At 41.2% G+C, this 23117-nt stretch overlaps 3 protein-coding genes across 3 annotated transcripts; 2 read left to right on the plus strand and 1 right to left on the minus strand.

Moving 5' to 3' along the window:
* The first annotated feature begins 178 nt into the window (after positions 1-178).
* LOC122862267 (protein only RNase P catalytic subunit) lies at positions 179-11323 on the plus strand. The gene is made up of 10 exons (XM_044167621.1): positions 179-1052; positions 1359-1497; positions 1818-2052; positions 2153-2442; positions 2829-2876; positions 3027-3159; positions 9670-9780; positions 10400-10548; positions 10780-10978; positions 11123-11323. The coding sequence occupies exons 1-10, from the start codon at positions 626-628 to the stop codon at positions 11249-11251; spliced, it is 1860 nt and encodes a 619-aa protein (XP_044023556.1). The 5' UTR covers positions 179-625; the 3' UTR covers positions 11252-11323.
* A 150-nt stretch (positions 11324-11473) lies between these two features.
* Positions 11474-16370, plus strand: psma6a (proteasome 20S subunit alpha 6a). Its single transcript, XM_044167625.1, has 7 exons — positions 11474-11662; positions 12386-12480; positions 12627-12708; positions 13190-13345; positions 14161-14339; positions 14702-14796; positions 15351-16370. The coding sequence occupies exons 1-7, from the start codon at positions 11587-11589 to the stop codon at positions 15406-15408; spliced, it is 741 nt and encodes a 246-aa protein (XP_044023560.1). The 5' UTR covers positions 11474-11586; the 3' UTR covers positions 15409-16370.
* A 1201-nt stretch (positions 16371-17571) lies between these two features.
* On the minus strand, positions 17572-21848 carry nfkbiab (nuclear factor of kappa light polypeptide gene enhancer in B-cells inhibitor, alpha b). Its single transcript, XM_044167624.1, has 6 exons — positions 21510-21848; positions 19973-20078; positions 19549-19759; positions 18725-18813; positions 18232-18492; positions 17572-18137 (listed from the first exon to the last, which is right to left on the minus strand). The coding sequence occupies exons 1-6, from the start codon at positions 21761-21763 to the stop codon at positions 18102-18104; spliced, it is 957 nt and encodes a 318-aa protein (XP_044023559.1). The 5' UTR covers positions 21764-21848; the 3' UTR covers positions 17572-18101.
* Positions 21849-23117: the final 1269 nt, after the last annotated feature.

Genomic DNA, 23117 nt, shown 5'->3' on the forward strand with positions numbered 1-23117 from the left:
GAACATGCGTCTGTGCAAATCTTTAGGAAATTAATATGAACATGATATTTTTCGAAAATATTATTCAAATATTTTGTATGTCTTCTTTATTATGTGATAGTGACAATTTGCGCCTTCATTTTAAAACCAAATTGCTTATTCCGGTCTTTCTATGGTTATCCTTAAAAACTTGACGCAGCTCACCAACGGAGCTGTCGAGCATTGATGACGTCAGGATGTGCGACTAGAGTCATGCCCACAGTTGTGTTTATCCATGAAGTTATGTAGAAAGAAAGAAGCTGTTTTAGTTATTTAATTTGAATATGGAAGGGAAGTGTGAGTCGTATTTAAATGGTTATAATGAGCTATAGAGCCAACGAGAGAGTGATAGTTATCTTTAAGTAACTGCTAGCATTTGGAAATAGCAATGTTAGCTGGCTAGTCTCATTTCCAGGTCATTGATTTATTCAACCAACAGCATGTGATAGTTTTGCGGTCAGTTGGTTTGGGAAATAAGTGTTTCGACAGTTTGTATATGGCATGTAAGTTAAGGATTATAGCTGATTTATAACGTAAGTGAATGTGAAGTTTAGTGATAAATAATCTACATTAAGTTCTCACAAGACCGGAGGTTAAACATCCTAACATGGGCTCCATTTTAATATTAAAAGTCAGAATATGCCTGAAACCCTTAAAGCCTTTCTTTCACCAGGGAAGTTCAGCTTTCTTTACACTAAATACTTCTCTGTGCAAGTCACCTCAGCTGCCTCTCTCTGCACGCTTTCTGTGCACCAGAGACACTAACTCCAACCCAGGTGGCAGACAGACAGACAGAAGGAACAGTGGACATGGGGGAGTCAAAAATGGCACCATCAGACGTAGGGAAGAGGAGTTGTGGGATGATGCTGTGAAGGGAAGAGGTAAGGGCTCCACTCTTCGGCAGAAGCCTTTCTTCCCCAAATCTGTGTTTGCTGCTGGGACGGCAAAGTGGACGACAGAGATACTGAAGAGTAAAACAGCTCTGGGCATTCAGGATGAAGAGGAGCCTGAAGGGAGGACAACTAGAAGAGCAGGTAGGCCATACTGGAACTATTAGTAGGCATCTTTTTACACTCAGGAAAGCTTTGTTTTCTCTTACAGTCAGACCTTTTTGGTGCAAACTACAACAACATTTCAGAAAACAAATGATGTGCAGGGACAAGGCAGTTCAAATAACTGCAGAAATAATTCCACATTTTTGTTTGTTATACCTGCTCAGTAGACCCTTAGATGAAGTTATGTTAAATGATGTTTTTCTAGTATAAAGTCTAAATGAATCTATGAAAGTGTTTGGGAATCATTGTTTCAGTTTCCTTCACGGAAGCATGAATGTTTCACAGGGAAGGTGCAGCCTCCTGAGCGGCCGCTCTCTGCTGCTGAGTGGAGGAAGCTGAAGGAGTCTCTGGGAAATTCGCAACGCTTTGACATCCAGATGATGTGTGCGCTGTTCGCCTCCGGGGCAGAGCTGGATATCGCCAAGTGAGAGGGGGACGAGTGTGTTTGTGTGTCTGCGATTTTGAAAAACATTTCTTTGAGGTCCACTTGTCCTTACAGGAACTTTTACATTATGTCTGCTAATTTTATGCCTTGTTGTTTTGTCCGAGTTGGTTTACAGCTTACAGTGGCGAAGAAAACCAGTGCTACCCTATATTTTAGCATTTTGGGTTAAATCTCAAGCACTATAATTTAAAATTTATTGTAAATAACCAAATAGAAGAAAATATAAGCGAGTGCACTATAAAGGTAAATTAATTAAGCGTGTGTATGTTACAAACATCTACTGCATTTTTCTTCCACAGGTCTCTGCTGACTTTTGTAGCCATGGAAACAGGGACGCTGTCTTATGAGCTGTTACTACGGTACCTGACGCTGTGTGTGAGCGGCGGCCACGACGGCGAGGTGTTTGATGTCTATGACATTATGCAGGGGAGTTTCCCTTCTCTGGATACGGGCGCCTCCAGCCTCTTTATCAAGTCATTCAGCCGGACGGCGAGGTGGAGGGAGGCTGTCAGCATCCTGCACGAGGTTAAGAAGGTGAACGGTGTTTTGATTGTTACTTAAAAGAAACGCATTAAGCTGGAGGATGTGACATCCCTACTCTATCATCGCCTGGTTTTTACTGTCATCCTAATAGGTCTTCACCCCATCACCGCGCAACTATGGTTATGTCATCTCAGCAGCGATGTTACACGGTGACACGACCACTGCCTGGACTCTTTACGATGAATTGATTGAAAAGGGACTGAGGCCACACCAGGAGACCTGGGACGCTATGTTTAAGGGAGTGAGGGAGACAAATGCGGCAGAGGCCATGTCTCAGTCTGAGCACCACGAGAGGCTGCTGGGGATTCTGCTCTACATGAGGAACAACCAGATCTACCCCCAACACAGGCTCGCCAGCAGCATCAAGACCTGGTTTGAGAGGTACAGGAGTGTGATAAAGATAAAGAGGGATTAAGTGGGGAACTGGCAAAGTCTTTCAATATGATATAATTTGCCTAAAAAACTTTTAGAAATCTAAAAACACAACAGATTGACTGATGACAAGATATTATTTGATCAGTCTTATCAATTATGGAGTTTAAACGTGCTGCTTTTAAAACCATAATGACGCCAATAAACCATGGCTTCTTTCCGCCCTTTTATACTAATAAAAGTTAAAACTACAAACCGGCAGTCATCCCTGAAGTCATTTTCTGTATGTACGAACTTAACATGATCTCATTCCCTTCCATTTTTATCCACCTCAACCCATCGCTCCTCGCTCTCATTTCTCTATTCTCTGTCTGCCTCTTCCTCCCTGTCTTCAGCGTCACAGGGCAGAAATGGACCGGAAGTTGGACCAGTGTCACCCCAAAGTAATTACACCACTTCTTAGCTCAACGTGAATCTTCATCGCAGTTTATGTGTTTTCATCCATCTTTGTGCACGGTCAAAAATTGTGTGTTCTGTATGTATGCATGTACGTGTGTGTCATTTATGTACATACTGTATGTGTGTGTGTTTAGGGGTGTGTGTAGGAGTTGTGGTTCTGAGTTAGAGTCCATCCAGCTGACTGCTGAGGAGTACCGACAGCTGAAAGACAGAGTGATGACTGACATCATTCAGGGAAGAGATGTTTTTATCAAGACTACGCCGGAGGTACACACACACACACACTCACACACACACACACACACACACACACTAAGCAGGGTTTCCATGAATCCTTAAGAACTCTGAATAAATCTCTAATTCAAATCTAAGGCCATAAAGAGCATTTAAATAGCTTAAATACATATTTACTAGGAGTTGAAGACATAGTATGCAGGTTTATTTTTTATTTAACTTCATTGTAAGCACTTATGAAATTATAAATTTTAATTATAAACAGATTATTTACAATATATTTGAAGATATTAGGTGTGAATAATTGATTTGTGCTTGCAGTTTGTCCATTAAATATGATCTACATTCATATTAACCTTAAGATTAATATAGGACACGATTAATATTGCATTATGCTAACTATGGTTGGTGTCAAAAGTGTGTGAACTTTCAGCTTCGACAGTATGCTATATAAGACTTGCCAGTTTATTTTCGAATTGGAAATAAATAATCCAAAATAACTTTTCCACGTTGTTTTAAAAATGTGTAAAAAAAAAAAGAAAGAAAAAGAAAAATTGTCTTTCTAAACCAAAATCAGAAATCTGCTTTGAGGCTTGTCTGTCAGCAGCATGGTACATTAGCTTTCTAGCTCCTTCTCGCTAACTTCCGCTAGATGGCGTCACTGGTACACGTGCAGCACTAGGCTGTTGAGGTGAGTTGAAGCAGCTTAGCAAACTCGTGTGAACGCATTCACTATCTAGATGAATGAGAGTAAAACAGCTTATGAACAGATCTCCTTTTGATGCAGTTTGAAGTTAAGTTTAGTGTCAGGCACACTGAGGCAGCGAAGGCTTTACTAATTCATTTCTCGGGGCTGGTATGACTTTGATATTTATTAATTAGTCCGAGACACAGGATGATACTGCCCAGTCATCTCTTTTCTGGCCTTTTTATAATGTCATTTTTTAAGAGTGGGATAAGACTAGTATCTGCAATAGATAGAGCCATCTCTTTATGCTTGTTAGTATAATAAAGTTAATTTTATAGATAACAATTACATGAAATTATATTAACTTTACTTACAGCATTCTTAGAAACATAAAATCAGAGATTAAAGGGACAGTTTGACGTTTTGAGAAATATGCGTATTCTTGCTGAGAGTTAAATGAAAAGATACCACTCTCATATCTGCCCGTTAAATAAGCTAGCACGTGCAGCCGGTTAGTTTAGCTTAGAAAATAAGACTGGAAACAGGGGGAAACAGCAAAAAAAAAAAAAAAATCTGCCTACCAGCACTTCTGAAGCTCACTAATTAACATGTCTGGTTGGTTTAATCTGTAAAAAGCACACCTTGTGGTTTTACTCGGGGTTTCTAGTCTTCATGCTAACAGCTTCATATTTGACTGACCGCTAACTGAGTGGTTTCAATCTTCTCATCTAATTCTCTGCAAGAAAACTAATAAGCACATTTCCCAAAACTATTTCTTTAAGGTATTCTGCTGCTTAGGTGCAGTAGGTTGGTAATGTTTTACACGAAATATGAAATGGAAATGACATATTTTGCATGTTTTGAGGTGGCAGGGACCGCTGTTCCTCCCGTCTTAGAAAGCAAACGTGGTGTTTGAAGTTTCAGTGTATCAATGGGGGTATCAGTCACTCAGGTCATGGTTTTAAAGTGCTTCCAAAGCGACAGGACTCACACCACCTGTTTGCTAGACAGCTTCAGCCCACAGACAATTAGGATCTTGATACTGGCAAACAGGGCACCGCACACATGCAGGCAAAGTGCAAAATGAGGAGTGCATATTTAACTTGTATGCCCCTTTTATAACCAAGAGAAGGCAGTCGTCACTTTATCTTGCATGCATATGTGCACTGCCTGTGTGGAGAGAGAGCCAGGGCACAAGCTTTTCATTGGACTGGAATGTACTGGCTGTATGTTTTTATAATGCCAATGGCAATAAACTTTAAAAACAAGGTTTTTCACCTGAAATAGTTCCAAAAAGACACTTGGCAACACCACTAACATGGAGTTAATAATATCTCATATTCCATTTATGAAAAGGGAGAAAGTGTGCGTGTTTTTCCTTTTGTGTTTTTCGGTAGTCAGGGGGAGTTTGTTGGTGCAACAGTTAGTTAAATTGAGGGGATTTCCAACATGTGGAGCACCATGTGAATCTGGACCACAGATACCTCCCGCAGAGGAGACAGACCAAGGAAGGCAGACAGACGTGCCGTTTAACTTTATTCATTCCTGAATCAGAGGCAATTCATTTTAAGGGCAAACAGAGTGCTTCAGACAAGAGTGAAGCAACAGATGCAGGCGGGGGCATCAATGCGAAGGGGAAGAGGAGCTGTGTTTGTGTGTGTTTTAAGCACAGAGAGATATATATAGATAGATGTTGAGGCACATAAAAAAGCAGACAGAGATCAAGTCATGCATTTTGACACACCACCGAGTGACCAGAAAAATAGAAACCCCTGTGCAATTTGATGCAAACTTAGAACAGCCATTATTTACCACCTTTTGTGAAACCTATTTTGTTGCTGACGCGCAGTTTCAACAAAAATAGTCATTTTTGAGGCTGTAGTTTCCAGCGGTGATGTCAATACCACAATGTAGAAATACTCCATTACAAGTAAAAAGTATTAACAACAGAATTTAAGTATAAAAAGTAAAAGTGTCGTTATTATATTGTTAATACTGATGCATCAGTGTGCAAGCAGCATTTTACTGTTGTAGCTGGTCGAGGTGGATGTAGTAACTTTATTTACAGTACAGGTAGCTTAGTCCAGTGGGTCAACCTAGCCTTAAACAGTTATTGAAACGAAACCATGTGAGAAGTTTGAGGGGAAATGTGTCTTTGGTGGAACTGCTAACAATTCAACATTCAACATCTGAAACATGATAAAGGGCCCCAACCAGGCACTGCTTTTTTTGTAAGAGTCGAAAAGGTTGGGAACAAGTGGTTTAACCTTTTGCAATGCATTGAATTTTATAAGCGTATCATGCGCTTGTTTTTTTTTTTAATGTAAAATCTTAACTTGAAAAGTAACTAGCAACTATAGCTGTCAAATAAATGTAGTGTACTGTTAGAGCTAAATAACCTACCATCAGGGTTCGAAATACGGGGGAGCTACAGGGAGCTCGGCTCCCCTGAAAGAGGGGACAGTGCCAACTGTGCCAACAGGACCTTCATGTGTTGGGCCAATAGCACATATTTCAGCACAGTTACAAGCCTCAGATACCAAAACAAGAACAGAAGTTTGGTCTATTTATGATGTTTTAACATGTCCAAACTACAACACTGATCTTCCCACAATTCAGTCTTCTCCTTTTTTTATTTGAGCAAAAAATCTATCCAATTGTCCTTCAAAGAACACAGATATGTGATAATAATATATGAATGAACATGCTAATCTTTAGTATAATGTAAAGTAATGCAGTCTAAAGTACTTCTATGTGCAGAGAGGATTTTTTTCTTCAGTATAATGCTTTGGAATCAGTTGCAGTTACACATTATGTTACTGTAAAATGTATGATATAGACATTTATGGGGTTAAATAAATCCGCTGCCGACCATCTCACCATGTTAGTTTGGTATGAATACTTTTACATGTATTGTTTATTCACATTTATTTCAAAACTTTACTTAAATATGGATTCTCAAATATAAAATGTGCATTTTATGCACAATATAAGTAGATGTTGTCACAAATAGAAATATGAAATTTCTAACCAAATCAAAATGTAAAGCTTAGTATAAGGTGGAGCTGATATGATAAGTATTAAAAGTGAGATAAACGCAACAGGAAGTTCCTATCAAAGTGTTTGAATTCAAATTGACAGATGGAATTATAGCCTGTATCCTGTAGTCAGTAAAGTTTTTTTGCATTCTGATTCTGTACACCAATGGTAATGCTCTAGGGTATCGTGCTTTGTGTAATAAGGGTGCATGAGTGGCACTGTAAGCTTATGTATGCAGGTGCAAATGTATCTGTGTGTGTGTGTGTGTGTGTGTGTGTGTGTGTGTGTATGTGTGTGTTTTAAGCAGTCATATTATCCACAGCAGCACAATGAGCTGGTTTCACATATCAGCTCTGGAAAGTCCCTGGATAATTATACTGGACTTTCTGTCCGTCTTTCTCTCCGTCTCTCGCTTCCTCCCTCTCCTGCTCTCATCCTCTGCCAATATAATCTTTTTTATTTATTTTTTAAAACTTTTTTCCTCTGGATTTTTGAACCCTTTCTCCATCAGAACCAATGACTCTCCTCATCTCCACTCTATCCATCTTTTTCTCTCATTTATTTTGCCTCCCACTCAAAACACACATCTCCCCCATCTCAACCAAAACCAGCCTCCAATGTGAAAGTGCATATTGTTATTGTCCCATACTGTATTTGTGCTTGTATGTGTTTGGTGAATTAAAGCAATCAAAATAGATACTGGAGCATGAACAGGGCTAGGCGGGCGTTTAATCACAGTTCCATCAGAGGAGGAATATTACAGCCTTTTTTTTTTTTTTTTTTTTAATTTTTACAGCCACATTTGATTGTGCGTTCGTGATAGTGTGCACGCAGTCAAGTTTCAAGTCCAGGGGAATTCACAGCTACCTATTTCCATACTGCTGCTATCTAAAAGTGAAAGTACTAACATTGTTAACGTGCTGGAGGCCTATTCTAATCTTCAGCACTACTTTTCTGTTACGGTACAAACTGACTAGAATGGGACTCATAATGAAGTCTTCCTCATTCCCAGAAGTGCAAAAGAAAACTTGGCGGTGTTCACATTCAACAGATGACAAAAATATATTTAGCAAATTGTAACTTGACTATTTGCTGCATGTTTTTTTTGGTGCTGTAGTTAGACTAAAATTAAGTTTAAGACAGACATTGACTATCTACAGATGTCTTTCCACGTCAGACGTTTTTACTTAAATACTGTGTATTAGGCTTTTTAGAGGAAGTAAGTTTGAGTATTGAGTACAGTGCAAATAAAGTGTGGCCCACTTTACATTTTGTCATATTAGTCTGATCCTTATCTTAAAAAAAAGTTTTGTCCAACAGGGGAAAAAAATCGATATTACCCACATCCTCAGTGTGTAAATGTTCTAAGCTATTAGACTTTATCATAACACAGAGTACTCTACAGTCAGTCGAGCTGCCGGCTGGTGCTCTGATAGCTCAGTAACGAGAAGGAAAGGCCAGGTAGATTTATTACTGGTAGGCCTGTGATCAGTCAGTGAGAAAACCAGCCAGCCATCGGGCCAGATGGAGTTCAGATACACTCCGTGACCACAATAAGGAACAAGCCCCTCATGCTGTTGTTAGAGAGTTCTGCAGACTTTTTCTGTACGTTTACAGTACTGCACATATTTAGTCAGACATCCGGTTAATTAGCCAGTCTCATTGTCAGCTTTTAAGACAGTCACTTTTTAATTTCTAATTTTGGCTCTGTAGTCATGAATGCAAAATGGAACTGCGTAAACTGAGTAAGATAATGCACTGACTGTCAGATTTTTTGTGAGTGATTGCCCTACTTAATTTGTGAATTGAATGGACTTTTGCTCCCAGCTGGTAGCACACTAAAGGACTGAGACAGAAAAAAAGAGATCTAATATAAAGGCAACAAGAACCATTCTTTCCTTTGCCCAAATAAGATATAACAACTGCAACATTTCTTGTCCATGTCCTGCAGTTTATATGATCATTTTTAGCCATGCTAGCGGCTTGGGTCTATGGATGGTAATGTCAGTCTGTCGGTTTGGTCCAGACGGAAATATCTCAACAACTATTGGGTGGATTGTCATAAATTGTTTTGTGGACATTCATGTTGAGAGGATGAATCCTGCTGACTTTGGTGATCCCCTGACTTTTCCCCCAGAGCCACCAGCAGGTCAAATTTATTACTTATTCAGTGAAATATCTCAGGGGAGACTGGATGGACTGCACCACAGAAATTGGACAGATATTCATGGGCCCTTAGAGGATGAATTGAAATAACTTTACTTAAATAACTGGTACTTTGGATTATGTTCAAATACCTGCTAAACTAATGACATTCCCATCGGCCTCAGGTGTACTTTGTGTTTAGTGCTAATTAGCCAACGGTAAATATTATGTGCTAAACATCAACATGTTAGCATTGTCATTGTGAACATGTTAGCATGCTGATGTTAGCATTTAGCTCAAAGCGCCGCTGTGCCTAAGTATAGCCTCACAGAGCTGCTAGCTTGGCTGTAGGTCCTTGTTGTCTTGTTAGTACAGAATAGTGAAAACTTCTAGTACACTGCAACTCCTGCACAATCATTTATTCGTTTTCATTTTCAGGCATCTCTAAGAAGCTTCTATTAACATCTACACACTCTACTTTAAAATACTCTGAGCCTCTATGGTTAGATTAAACTGTTTTTGTAAAATACGGCACAATATCCAGGTATAACTTGCCCATCTTTATCCAGTTCTTTATATCTACTCCTCCACCGACCTATTTTTCTCAGTATATCACTCTCTCTGTTCATTTCTGTCCATCTATCTCTCGGTCTATTTATGTGTCTGTTCAGGAGTTGGAGAGGTTCAAGGCGTTTGTGAAGAGGAAGCCAGCTTTTGATGTGGTCGTAGATGGACTCAATGTAGCAAATTTCAACAAGGAAAAAAGCAAGCAGTCAGAGACGGTGAGAAAACACACAGATGCACATGGACAATGTGATATAAAAAAAGAGATGAAAAGAGTTCAGCTAAATATTTTACAGGGTCTACCAGTCTAACTGTGCTTATTGCTTATTATTCAGAATCTCTGCACATGCACACACACAATTTTACAGTCTAGATTTTAATGGTTCTTCATATATATAGTTTTTTTTTTGTTTTTTCAATAAAAACAAAACTGACTTGTGGTGTGTGCACATACAAATGCATGTAATTTACACATTGCGTGTCTGTAACACTGCTATGATGTTGTGTGTTTTTTGTTTTTGTTGTGCAACTTACAAAACTTTTGGAAAAACTAATCTACTGTTTATCTTTTTAACACGCAATGGCATGTTATACAATCTAACACACACACACACACCCCTTCAAACAGTCAGCATTAGATTAGTAGATGCAAAACATGTAAAAACTTGTCTTAACACTTGTATTAGTCACGGGGGAGGAGCAGCTACAGACACAGGTGTCTGAGTGGAGCTGGCATCCAGACAGACATTTGTAAATTGAATATTCAAGTTCTAGTTGTTAATGTTAACATAAATAAAAGTATTGAGGTGTGTGTGCGTGTGTGTGTGTGTGTTTCAGTTGTTGGCGGTGGTGTCGGAGCTGGAGCGTCAGGGCCTGACTGTTCTGGTGTTGGGGAGGAAACACATGCTGCGGCCCTCCAGATCCTGGGAGAGACACAACATGGACCATATTCGACAGAAAGCTCATTGCTTCTTCACTGAAAACATGTGAGCAGCTGATAGTGGAAAAAAAGAATAGTATGGAACATGCTTCATAGAAAACACATAAAACAAATTCAGTCATGCAACCAGAACAAACCAGAACAGGGAAAATGAATTCACATGTTACATTCAGCACATTGTTATTCGGGCTATACCTCTGTTTATTTACAACCTTTTTGTTCTTAAGAGAATTTATTTCTAATGATTTTACCTCCCACCTTTTGGTCTATGTGCCAGTTCGGAGGATGACCCCTTCTTGCTGTATGCCACTTTGCATTCTGGGAACCACTGTCAGTTTGTGAGTAGGGACCTGATGAGGGACCACAAGGCCTGCCTGCCAGATGGAGCCACCAGACGGCTCTTCTTCAAATGGCAGAGAGGCCACCAGCTGGTAGTGGATGGAAACCTCGCAGCAGGCAGGAGAGTCCGATTTCAGGTGAGGAAGAGGAGGAGCAGGAGGAGGAGGAGGAACGGGAATGAGAGGAGAGGGTTGTTAATTAGGCAAAGAGAAAGAAGCATACCAATTAAGTGTGTGTGTGTGTGTGTGTGTGTGTGTGTGTGTGTGTGTGTGTGTGTGTAGAGTATTCCCAGCTATGACACCATTGTCCAGACTTCAGCGGACTTGTGGCACGTTCCCTATGACGACACAGAGGACAGGAGCACCTATGAAGTACCACAACGATGGCTCTGCCTCAGCAAAACGCACTGAACACACACATTCATAACTCATATGCTTTGATTATAACTGTGGACTTGTAAATAAAACATTTACCACAAATAACTAAGTGGCCTGCACTCTTTCATTGAACTTCGAGCCATAGGAAAATTACATTTGCTTTGCAGCAATGCAACGGAACAGCAGTGTTGTAGTCAGTTGTGACATCTATAAACTACAAAACTGCGAAGTTGACCCGGATATTAAAGCCTTTAATCGAACAGATCACATCCGGAGTAGATGTTTGCCATGTTTTGCTTCTGTTGCCTCTCAGTTTAGTTTCAACTTCTTCAGTCCACACCAGTTTACCTCAGTTATTTACAGCCGTCATGTCTCGGGGGTCAAGTGCAGGGTTTGACCGCCATATCACCATCTTCTCTCCGGAGGGAAGACTCTACCAAGTCGGTAAGTAACGTTAGTGAAAGATGAACAAAACTCAAGCTGCTCTGTCATCACTACTAGCTAACAGGCTAACATTAGCCAGCACTTTCTAGCTAGTCCAGTCATAGTTAAGTGTTATTTAGAAAGAATTGTATTTCAGTACATCGCGGTGAGGTCAAAATAAGCAATTAATATATGATTAACGTTATATATATATATATATATTGTATATGGTTTAGTAATAATGAACTAACTAGGTTCGTTGTGTTGTAGTTGTGCTAGCTGACACTACCTTAGCTAGCTTATTTTATCTGTGGAGTGCTACCACAAGTTAATGTTTATATACATATTTTTATTAGATTTTAATTGGATTCCTTAGTCAGATATTCCAACAACCAGTTAGGAAGGGTGTTTACCCCTATTCTCACAATTTTCAATAGTCGTTCTCGTAAACGAGTCATTATAACTTAGCTGTAGTAAATGTTAGCCTCAGACCTGGGACAGACCTTGTCAAAAGAAAACCTGTGAAACTAAAATACCTGTATCCCAGTGTTACAAAGGTTATATTACATACATTGTGTAATACATAGATAAGTCATGTGTATGTACAATTACATGCAAAACAACTAGCTAGCTTGGTTCCTGATTTTAAGATATATATATATATATAGTTAGCCCACAGTGGTTAAAAGTCTGAAGTGCACACTTGTAGCTCATGTGTTTATTTTTCCTTGTATTTGTCTTCAGAGTATGCCTTCAAAGCCATCAACCAGGGAGGACTGACCTCCGTAGCGGTCAGAGGCAAGGACTGTGTTGTGGTCGTCACACAAAAGAAAGTCCCAGTGAGTATACATTATAAACACACAGAAGTTTGTGTTTCTGTGTCTTCACAAAGCATGTGGTCAGATTCCACAGCTGTCATTATGGTGGTTGCATTACTGGCGGAGTATGTGGTGTACATTTCTCCTTTGTCTCGTATTTTTCTCAGGACAAGCTGTTGGATGCCTTGACAGTCACACATCTGTTCAGAATTACGGAGAACATCGGCTGCGTTATGACTGGCATGACTGGTAAGCAATGTCTTGTCCAACTGATGGTGAATACCCCATATTTTGAGCCATTTAATGGTTGAGTGTTAAAGGTTTCTGTCAACAATAACTGTTAGTAACAAATTCCCACAGCTGTTATTTTAGACCTGGAGAAAAGTGCCTTAAAAAGGGAAAACTACAACTCTAACCTGTAGCTCATACCTTCAGTATTCCAAAGCTGGCCAGAGCAGCCCGGAGTCTTTATAGCAGTAATTTCAAGTGATGTAATTGGATCAGTGACTGCCTTGTCTGACAACCATGTTGAGAGTAATCAATCATCCATCTCTAGTACTCCTGTCGTCTCATGGATCCATTTACATAAAGAAGTTTATCATATTGTTTCACTGTAAAAAAAAAAATAAAAAAAATTGAAGCAACTTGACTGTGTTATGTTCATTCATGTATTTGTCGGTTCTTAAATTCATTTGTGTGAAATTCTTTTTCTGCCTCTTCGTCCCTCCAGCTGATAGCAAGTCTCAGGTGCAGAGGGCACGGTATGAAGCAGCTAACTGGATGTATAAGTACGGCTATGAGATTCCTGTGGACATGTTGTGCAAACGCATGGCGGACATCTCCCAAGTCTACACACAGAATGCTGAGATGAGGCCTCTAGGCTGCTGTGAGTAGTGTGCATGCCAGAAACATATCCCTAATGAGTGTTTATGTTAAGATTGACTTATTGTCTATTGAAATGTATCTTTTCGCATATCCCTCCTAGTTACACATACATACAGTCCCACACACATATGCATTTCATCAGAGAGGTCGGTGCCTTGCTCAAGGGCACTTAGGCAGACGTGATACCAGCCACTCTTCAGTCCCCAGCTCACAGCTGGAATACACCCTCCTGATGGTGCCGAGGATCGAATTAGCGACCTTTCGGACTCTTTTACCTGTAGGCCATCTCTCTAGGGTTTTAACCAAAACAACCTGTTCACTCATTCATCACTCATTGTCATCCACTTCCAAAGTAATATATGTTCCTCTGTGACCAGAGCTAGTGAATGCTTTTATTTTAGCATCACTGCGTGATGGATTAGGATCTACACTGATACCATTTTTTTGCAAGAGTGTTATTATGAAAAGGTTTAGTGTTCCATTATTGTGTAACTGGTGTTTCGGAGGGTTTTTTCGTTACAGCTTGATTTTGAGTATCAGCACAAAATATCTGCTATCTTCAGCTCCAATTTACATATTATCTTTGAAAACTGATAAGCCCTCATGTTCTTGCACAAGGTTGTTAAAACTGTTTATAGGCCCACAGGCAACTTTTAATCTAACCAATGATTTAAATTTTTTTAGACAAAAGCAAAATGTATTATTCAAAGTGCCGTTTAGAGCATAAACCAGATGTTTAAATAGATGACATTGCTTCTTTCTCTTTATTCCTACTGTCCTGTCTTCATTCCCTTGTGTCTTGCATCCTTCCTCCAGGTATGATAGTGGTCGGACTGGATGAAGAGTTGGGTCCGCAGCTGTATAAGTGTGATCCAGCCGGCTACTACTGTGGCTTTAAGGCCACAGCAGCTGGAGTCAAGCAGAATGAGGCCACCAGCTACCTAGAGAAGAAAGTCAAGAAGAAACTGGACTGGACCTATGAGCAGACTATAGAGGTAGGGATACACACACACACACACACACATATATATATATATATATATACACACTGTATACACAAAGATTTACGAGAGTGTTATCAAGCTTCCCGTGCTTATTATAGAACCCTGGTGTATATTCATATTTGTAATGTAATGTGGTGTAAGCATAGGCTTTCATTCACTCAGTTATTACTTAGTGACTCCATTAACAAATACAAGCATCCCTTATATATTTATACAATATGTTCCCTCTTTCTAGATTATTTGACACTATGAGCTCCTTGCTGTTTATTTCTCAGATGCAATGTTTCATTTATTTTCCTCTTCTCTCCTTCCTTTCCTGCTTCTCAACAACCCCCCCTCTCTTCTCAAAACAGACGGCTATCTCATGTCTGTCAACTGTTGTGTCCATCGACTTGAAGCCCTCGGAGCTGGAGGTGGGCGTTGTCACTACACAGGAATCCAGATTCAAGTGAGTATTTTCCTGACACAAAGAGAGAAAATAACTTGATAGCCAAGAGTAGGGACTATGATCCTGGCCACAGGTGGACTTTTTTCACTGCCCAGCTGCTGCTGTATGTGGGTTTTGCAGAATAAAAGTGAGTGAGTCAGGGCGTTTCTGAAAAAGGCAGATGGATTTAGCCAAGCTTAGCCAAGCTTCCTGGATACATTTTAAAAAATAAACAAAAAGGGGAAAAAAAGCTTTGCCGTTCAACAAAACAAGCAGCTCTGAACAGATACCATTGCTCCTGCATCTAAAGTCTTGCATCTTTGTGCTGAAACGGAAAAAAAGCTAAATCACTAAAACATGGTAATGTGTTGGCATTGTCAATAATGCATCAGAGTTATTTTTAAAAACAGACTAGTTGTTGTAATAGAAATTCCCTAAAACTAAAACCTGGGAAACGATCAAAGTAAGGGCTTACACGGTTGAATGTGTTCTCAAGACGTCCCACGTGTGTATAAGGCCTACAAAATCTGGCCGAACAAAAATTATGACCGTTTACTTGTGTGTTTGTGTTCCAGGATTCTGTCAGAGTCTGAGATCGATGTTCACCTGGTGGCTTTGTCTGAGAGAGAGTGAGGAACGTTGGCAGCCATTTTGCTGCCGTCTGCATTACTCGACTTTTCTTACTTGAAAAGGATGATGAACGGTAACACCAGAAAACCCCACCGCCTCCACACAAAGGTCTCACGTAGAAGGAAGATGGAGTTGGAGTTGGTATCATCTTGTTCAGAGGAGAGGTGGTACTACACCATGAGGCTGAGAAAAACAAAAAGATGAACAATAAAGAACAATATGGTCCTTTTTACCAGGTGGGTAGAATATGTTACCCATCTGTGCTGGCACTTACCCCTCCTCCATCCTCTCTGGTCATAGCCAGGACCTAACTGGACACAATATTATCCACGTATGCATTTCCTTCTAGCCACACCGAGACATCCTCATTGCAGGCAGCCGCCAAATGTCACAAAGCCTAGAAATATGCTGGACATTCATATCAGTCCACCATATGATACATCAGTCTGATTTGCTTCTTGGACACTGATGGTGCCACAGTGCCCTCCCTGGATGGAGCTCAGCCCAAATGACTTCAGTTGATGTGTGTGACATGAGCAGACTGGAAGATGGGGGTGTGGTAACACTACAACTACAGCACAATACCTCTTACTTCGCATGGACCTGGTGGTCCTCTGTCTTCTTGAGTCACTGTATTTCAACAGTGCTTCCAATCTTTACTCAGGGCTGCCACAATGTGTATCGCTCTCATTTTATTCATCTGCTCTAAAGTCTCCCCTCTCCACTTTTAGTTACAGGATGTTTATGCTCTGATGTACTTTGTGATAACCCAGGGAACAGCTGTGGGAATTCTCCCAGTATGACAGTCATCATCGTCACACCCCTGTTAAAGTCTGCTCAGGTCAACCTCAATGGGAAGTCTCTAATTTTTTCATTCTCTCCTTTTGTGTTTTGATCATCCTCCCCTCTTCTGCCATTGGTGTATGTTAGTGCACTTCTATTAAACGCGATGTTTTTAACGAACACCTAAGTCTCTGTTTCCTTTTCTTTACATATTTGACCTTGGGGTGCTCTAGCCTTCACATTAATCTCACGGCATTCAGTTCATGTTTGTGCCTGTGCTGGAAGGGTCTTTAGAGTATCTGTCGGGTTAATAGTTCCTGTGCTGTGAATGTTATTGTAAGACAATTTGACATAAAATGTTTGCTAAATACAGCTCACTGAGATGTCATTTATATGGATTGTAGTTATTTTTATTTACATTAATACGAGCTGGGTAAAGTCTGAAAAGTCTTAAGTGCTGGAGTATGAATCAAGGGGAGAAATATCACTATACTAGAACTGCTGGTATCATTTGGATGTAAAACTGACAATGTGCCACATATGTACATCTCTGATGCTTTTACTCTCATTTTCAGGCAGCTTTTTAAACTATATTGGCATTTTGTTGTACAATCCATTTTATTTACAGCTGTTATGTTTGATGTCTCCATTAGTGCGTAAAGCTAACACACTGAGCTGCTTGACATTGACCTGATGAATTTGGAGGGCAAATCTGCAATACAATCATAGAACTGCGTAAAAATGTAACACTGACATTTGATGTTTATTTTACTTTGAGTAAAACGCCCTTCCTCCCCGTCACCCCGACTGAAGCATCCTGTTATTCAGCGGAGATTCCCTTCTTTGGAGGAATGAGAAGCAGGAATGTCACAAGCAGCTGAGTGTTCTGTGCTTGGGAATTTTCTGTCCCTTCCTCTGTAGCCCCACCCTCTCAAAAACTTCCTGATATAGATGACAGAGCAATCAGCATCATTCCACACACACAATTTCCCTGTGCCTCTTATCTCTTTCTACACACACACACACACACACCCACACCCAGCAGGAGGAATTAAAGTGGCTGCCAGTTCCTCATTCAGTGGAAGCGAGTTATTGGCACCTTCCAACGTGACATGCATTATATGAACATAAAAAGGCAGCCGATCAGAACTGAAACTCCGCTGTCATGCCTTGATGGATGTATTTATATAAGTACAGACAGACTGACGGCAGCAGGAAGCCACGTGGTTAAAGTAAATTCCTGTATAATTGCAGCCTCGTAATATTATGAGGCACTGCTAATTATATACTAGGTTCTGTACGATCTTTATAGTGATATTACCAAGATTATGATGTCTAATGTACACGCGTGTAAGCATTCTTGTACAAAAACAGTCACACAGGTTTTTATTGTTAAATATGAGTGTTTTTAATTTAACTGGAGTGTGCTGGACTGTTTGCTGTCTGACATATACAACCTGCTCAACTGTACACATTCACAGCTTCCATTAAAAAATACATCTTTGTATACACAGCATTTACAATATCATACAACAGAGCTGTTGCAGGTACATCTGTGTGGATGGATGTTTTTGCGACAAATGATTTGCCACAAAATACAAGCAATCCTCTTATCATACAGCAATCCCATCATAATGTGTCGTGTTCACATCTCAGCGCGTGTTTGCTCTCCCGCAGCCTGGAGCGGACTCATTGGTTTTTTTCGGCCATCAGTCTCTGTGTGATTGTCCTTTGCAGCTGCCTGTCCAACTGTTTTGTCAGCGGTCACGCCCGTGCCGCGTCGCCCACGCCATCGGGCTTCATGTGACGTTATTGCAGGAAGCAGTAGACATGCCGAGCCATTTCTCTTGTCCTTTACAGTCATCATCGCAGCCTCCTGCCTCTGTAACTTCCCCTCTCTCTCTCGTTTCCTGCTAATGTCCATTCCACTGAATGTCGTCATAACACACCTACAGACACGCGGCGGAAAGAAAGATGGTTATACACTGGCCAGTGAGCAACTCTGAATGTATACAGTGGAAGCTCTGCATTTTCAACACACACCTCCTCATCAGACTCCTCGTCCTCCTCTTCCTCGCTGTCGTCTGATTCGCTGTCAGGCAGCTCCCTCAGGTCGGGTTTGGTCAGCGAGTACAGTTCTTTCCTGATGTCGTCGTTGTCGCGACCGTAGGTAAGATGGTAGGGAGTGTGGCCTCCGGAGGTCAGGAGGTTGGGGTCTGCTCCTTTCTTCAGCAGCAGTTTGACCAGTGAGAGATTCTGCTGGTCCACAGCAAGGTGCAGCGCGCTGCGACCGTTACGCTGCTCCTATAGGACAGGGAGAGAACACAAGATATTATTAGCACCAGGGGGGCAAGTGCAAATGACAAAACGAGAGTGGGTGTCTGCTGGTCCTCAAAATGTCTGTTTGTCACCATAACATCATTTTGAAATGCACATATATTTCATGTATGGGTCCAGCTACTGTTAGTAATTCTACACTCTGTGAGTATATAAAGTGTGTATCCTCACATATGGATGAGGTGTGTGTGTTGTTTACCTTTGCATTAATGTCAGCTCCTAGATCCACCATGTTCTCCACCAGTGAGAGGAAAGCATGAACTGAGGCCAGGTGGAGGCAGTTCTGACCTGCAAAAATGAAACATCAGAGCTTATCAACTGACACCAGACCAGCATATGTTATTTTATACCTGCAGTTTTCTTGGAGAAGTCCAGGACCCAAAAGGTGGGTCTCAAATTAATTAATATTTACGAAGAGCATTTGAGTTCAGTTTTTTTTTTTGTTTGGTTCTCCAAATAAATCTGCAAACCAGCCAACAAAGCCATACTTAAAACTGTCTACACACCAGTCTAAAACTGAAGCCATCCACATTTCTATTCGGAGCCTTAGCATCTAACATTATGTGCCATGTAATAGATGGGTTTTCGTCAGGATGTGATGGCATGAATGGCTATGGCATTCCCCTTGCTTGCTTAAATGTTTCCTTCCTCCTAACCATAGTGTTCAGGGATAATGGGCAGCAGAAATTACTCTTTTTGCGCCCACCATCTTAAATAGTAGTTAAGACCAGCAGCAGACTGGCCAGTGTCTCGTCTGTTTCCATGCAGGGTGGGTGGGCCACCACAGAATGGAAATCACCACAACTGCTACAGAGTATAATATTTTAATAATGTTGAAACATTTTTCTTCCCTAGCGTGTAAACAAGTATAGTTTTAATGTCGACAACTGAAGCATTCACCAGAAATGTTCTAAAAAGTAAAAGCTCAGCTGGGCCCAGAAGTGGGTTAAGAACAGGAAGAAAGAAAAAGTCAAAACCACGTCAGCTGAGGAAAAACACACAGTTCTTGTACTACAGTCTTACCATGATAGTTGCAGGCAGCCATCACCGTGTGTAGATGCTCCGGCTGACAGTTCTGTGTGATGACGCTGAAGCACGGCAGGTTACCATGGCGACAGGCGATGTGAAGAGGCGTGTCCCCGCTGTCATCCACAAGCGTGGGGTCGCAGCCGGATACCAGGAGACGCCGACACACATCCGCCTGGTTCGTTATTACTGCTAAGTGGAGAGGAGTCTATGGTGGGAGAAACAGGGAAAAGACCGGTGAGTTACTGAGTCAGCAGGCATTTTCATATTCATTTTGATTATTGTACAGCCTGGTGGAAAGGGTAGTCTAGATAGAGTGAGTAAAAAGAATGAGTAGCCTAGAGGGGAAGATGATTAAGATGAGCCTGAGTAGACATCAAAATTCTTTTAAAAATCCTCTTCAGAGGCAGCTCTCACGTACCTGTCTCTGGTCATTTTGTGCATTGAGGAAGTCTGTGTTCTTGGACAGGTCTATCACTGTTCTGATATAGTCCTTGGCCTCATGGATGATGGCCAGGTGGAGCAGCCTGTAGAGACAGAGAGGGAAGGTAGAAAACCTGTTACAATACACATACTGTACACAACACAAATCGACAGTTTTGTGAGCAAAGACATTTTCATCTACATCAAATACTGTTACCTTTGAACAGCGAGAAGCTGGCCTAATATCTAATGGTTCTATGATAAACATATGGTTTAAAATGCAGAATAATATAGAAAAGTAGTTACTTTATGCTAAATCAAGGCCATGTTACAAGTGATTTTTTTTTTTTAATTCGATTTTAACACTTTAGAATTTAGAAATCAGGCCTGAAAATGCTGAGCACCCTATGTTTGACTTATACCAATGTCCTCTGAAGGAGACAACACAAACGTTATACTGTATATAATGGTTCTAAAAAAATAAATAAAAATAAAATAAAGGATTTCCATCAGAAACCAGCAGGAAGTATAATCCTCAAAGACGAACTTAAAGTACATCTCGGGATTCTTTAATGCAGCAGTTCCGGAGGTTTGCATGTCTCAGTTTTACCCTTGATGTGAGGCATAATGTCATTACAATAAATAAATACAAAATGACCCCTCTAGAAGCTGCTGATGACCCGAAGTGACCCCTGGACCCCACATTGAGAACCCCTGCTCTGGCGCGGCTTTAAGCATATGTTCCTTTGGTTAAAGTCACTCTAACGTGGTTTCAAGCTTCATTGCTTTATGTGAGACAGTTCCGGTCCTCGGTTCTGATTACTTAAAAGTCACGCTGTTCAACTTTCACCCAACAGCACGTCATTTATGCACGTGCTCTGAGAACAGTTACAATAATGTTTTGAGTTTGAACTATATTTCTCGGCAGATGAATTGTGTCATAGTAAAAATAAGGAGGCACTCAGTGTTATTCCCCCCCTGGTTTTATAACAGCAACACAACCCGCAGACACCTATTTCAGGGCAGAGTTTCGCCCTCAACCTCCACACACTTGCGTTTGTGTAATTTAAAAAAGGTACTTTTTCTAGTTTTTTTTTTTTCCCCCTTCTTCTCGCTTCACGGGAGCGCGCGTCGGTCAGATTCCTTGGCGGCGCGCCCGGGACTTTCCCAGTCTGACCCGCGGCCATAATAGATTCCCTCCTGATAATAGCCTTTTGTTTACGTCCTGTACCGCCGTGCCTGACCACAGCTAGACCCATTATCAAACCGGACACCGTTTCTGTGTATTGTTAACGCTTCAGCAGCGTACTTGTATAAGCCTTAATGCTTAATGCCAGCCCGGACTAAGTTAGGCCTGGGCCTATGAATTGTAATGACAAGCTAGAGGAAGACATTCCCCACAGGAAAGGGATCAAATTACCTCCCAAGACCCGAGCTGGGCCTACTCAGGCGATACTACTAGCCTAGCTATACCTGCGGAAACTCATAAATATCCCCATGCTCAACTCTGTAACGTTATTCCTGGTCAGACTTACGTGTCTCCGTCCTCTGTGATCTGTGTTTTCCATTCGTGCAGCTCTCCAGTTACAGCGGGAGCTTGTCTGTGCTGCGGCGGGTCGCATTCCTCCTGGAATCGACGGATCTCGGCCGCCACAGCCTGGTATTCCTCCTCTTTCAGCGAGTCCAAACCGCTGTCGAGCCGCTCCTCGGTCGACTGAGACGGCTTCCCTTCTTTAGACTCCCGACTGTAATCCATTTGGTTTAATATACTGGTCCGGTGGAGGTCCATGGTGGTTTCTTGTTCGAGACGAGGTGCGTTTGATTGCCTTCTGACGGAATTGTGCAGCAGTCTGTAAATGCCCTCTGCAGTGGAGTGGGGCGGAGCTAACAACTAGGTGGGGGATTTCCAGAAAACTGTCACTTAGAATAACACAGCATACAGATTGCTGGCTCCAAGAGGGGGTTTCTATCGAGACACATATAAAAACACAGTTTATATAAACACCCCTCAGTTTGTCACCAAGAGAGCAAAGTTTAGCTCTAATTTTGCAGGCTACATTTGCTGCACTTAAAATATACATTTCTGCAGTATTTCAGTCCTTACATAAGTATTTGGACTTTTTTTTTTAATGGCACATTTCCACAACAAATATGCATTCTAGAGATATTCCATAACTCTCTAGTCTGCACCACAAACTTAAAATCACTAGTGACTTTGAAAACATTCTTCTCAGTCATTATGCAAATTAGGCAGCATTTAATCAAAAATATGCACTTTCTAAGTCGACCTGGCCAAAAGTACAAGGAAGCAATCAGCCTTAAAGCCACACCGGTGCTTCAAGAAATGCAATGCTAATTCTACAAGCGGGGGGAAACACTAAAGTCCCGCGCCTGTTGTCGCATTAAAGAGTTTCTGTTTTGACATGAGTGAGGGTTGGACGCATGGAAAGTCCTAAAAGTGCGCTTTGGTTAGCAGGTCCCCGCTGAATCAGTAGCGCAGAAGGAAATGTTGCTCGGCAGACCCTCAGCGTGTGAGCGGGTGGGAGGGGCGCAGCGTGCGCAGGACTTTCCTCCAAAACTTCCAAGTGCGATTGCAATGTTGCAAAGATATCGCTATAATAAATAATATGTGCCTTATGCTTGTGTCTGTTCTAAGGAATCGGAATTCCAGTGCATACATAATTGCTAATTGATTTTGTGCAAAATCAGTTCTTGCAAGCATTAAGGTCAGAGGTCGCAAACATTTACAAGCTTGACATCCTGCCAGCTATTTCTAAACATAGTGAATGACGCTATTACTGATTTTTTATTTGTGTGTGTGTGTGTGTGTGTGTGGATTAAACTCCCACAGATTCTGTTACAGCGCCTCTAATAACCCTTTATCAAATCACTCATTTCAGATCCTTTGCAGATTAAATGGAAGGACTCCAAGTTCTCTATAAGGCCGCGAGACTTCACGAGGCTGTGACCTATCCCTTTAAAAACAAACATCGAGTTGAACGTGATGTTCTGGAGGCCTGAGGGAAACTCCGGGCTTGTTTTACCTCCCATTGTTCAGTCCGTGTGACCAGTTAGACTGGGAGATTCAGGCTTCGCTCTCAGCACATTTTTACTGTCACGTAAGCAACTGTTGAGCACCATAT

The sequence above is a fragment of the Siniperca chuatsi genome, linkage group LG15 (genome assembly GCF_020085105.1).
Source record: "Siniperca chuatsi isolate FFG_IHB_CAS linkage group LG15, ASM2008510v1, whole genome shotgun sequence".
Taxonomy (NCBI): domain Eukaryota; kingdom Metazoa; phylum Chordata; class Actinopteri; order Centrarchiformes; family Sinipercidae; genus Siniperca; species Siniperca chuatsi.

Coding starts and splice junctions, on each gene's coding strand:
- LOC122862267 (XM_044167621.1), top strand. CDS start 626: ATGGGCTCCATTTTAATATTAAAAGTCAGAATATGCCTGAAACCCTTA. Junction 2,443..2,828: donor ATCAAGACCTGGTTTGAGAG/GTACAGGAGTGT, acceptor CCCTGTCTTCAG/CGTCACAGGGCAGAAATGGA. Junction 10,549..10,779: donor TGCTTCTTCACTGAAAACAT/GTGAGCAGCTGA, acceptor TCTATGTGCCAG/TTCGGAGGATGACCCCTTCT.
- psma6a (XM_044167625.1), top strand. CDS start 11,587: ATGTCTCGGGGGTCAAGTGCAGGGTTTGACCGCCATATCACCATCTTC. Junction 14,340..14,701: donor CCTATGAGCAGACTATAGAG/GTAGGGATACAC, acceptor TTCTCAAAACAG/ACGGCTATCTCATGTCTGTC. Junction 14,797..15,350: donor ACACAGGAATCCAGATTCAA/GTGAGTATTTTC, acceptor TTTGTGTTCCAG/GATTCTGTCAGAGTCTGAGA.
- nfkbiab (XM_044167624.1), bottom strand. CDS start 21,763: ATGGACCTCCACCGGACCAGTATATTAAACCAAATGGATTACAGTCGG. Junction 18,814..19,548: donor GGCTGCCTGCAACTATCATG/GTAAGACTGTAG, acceptor TCATTTTTGCAG/GTCAGAACTGCCTCCACCTG. Junction 18,138..18,231: donor ACGAGGAGTCTGATGAGGAG/GTGTGTGTTGAA, acceptor GCGTGTCTGTAG/GTGTGTTATGACGACATTCA.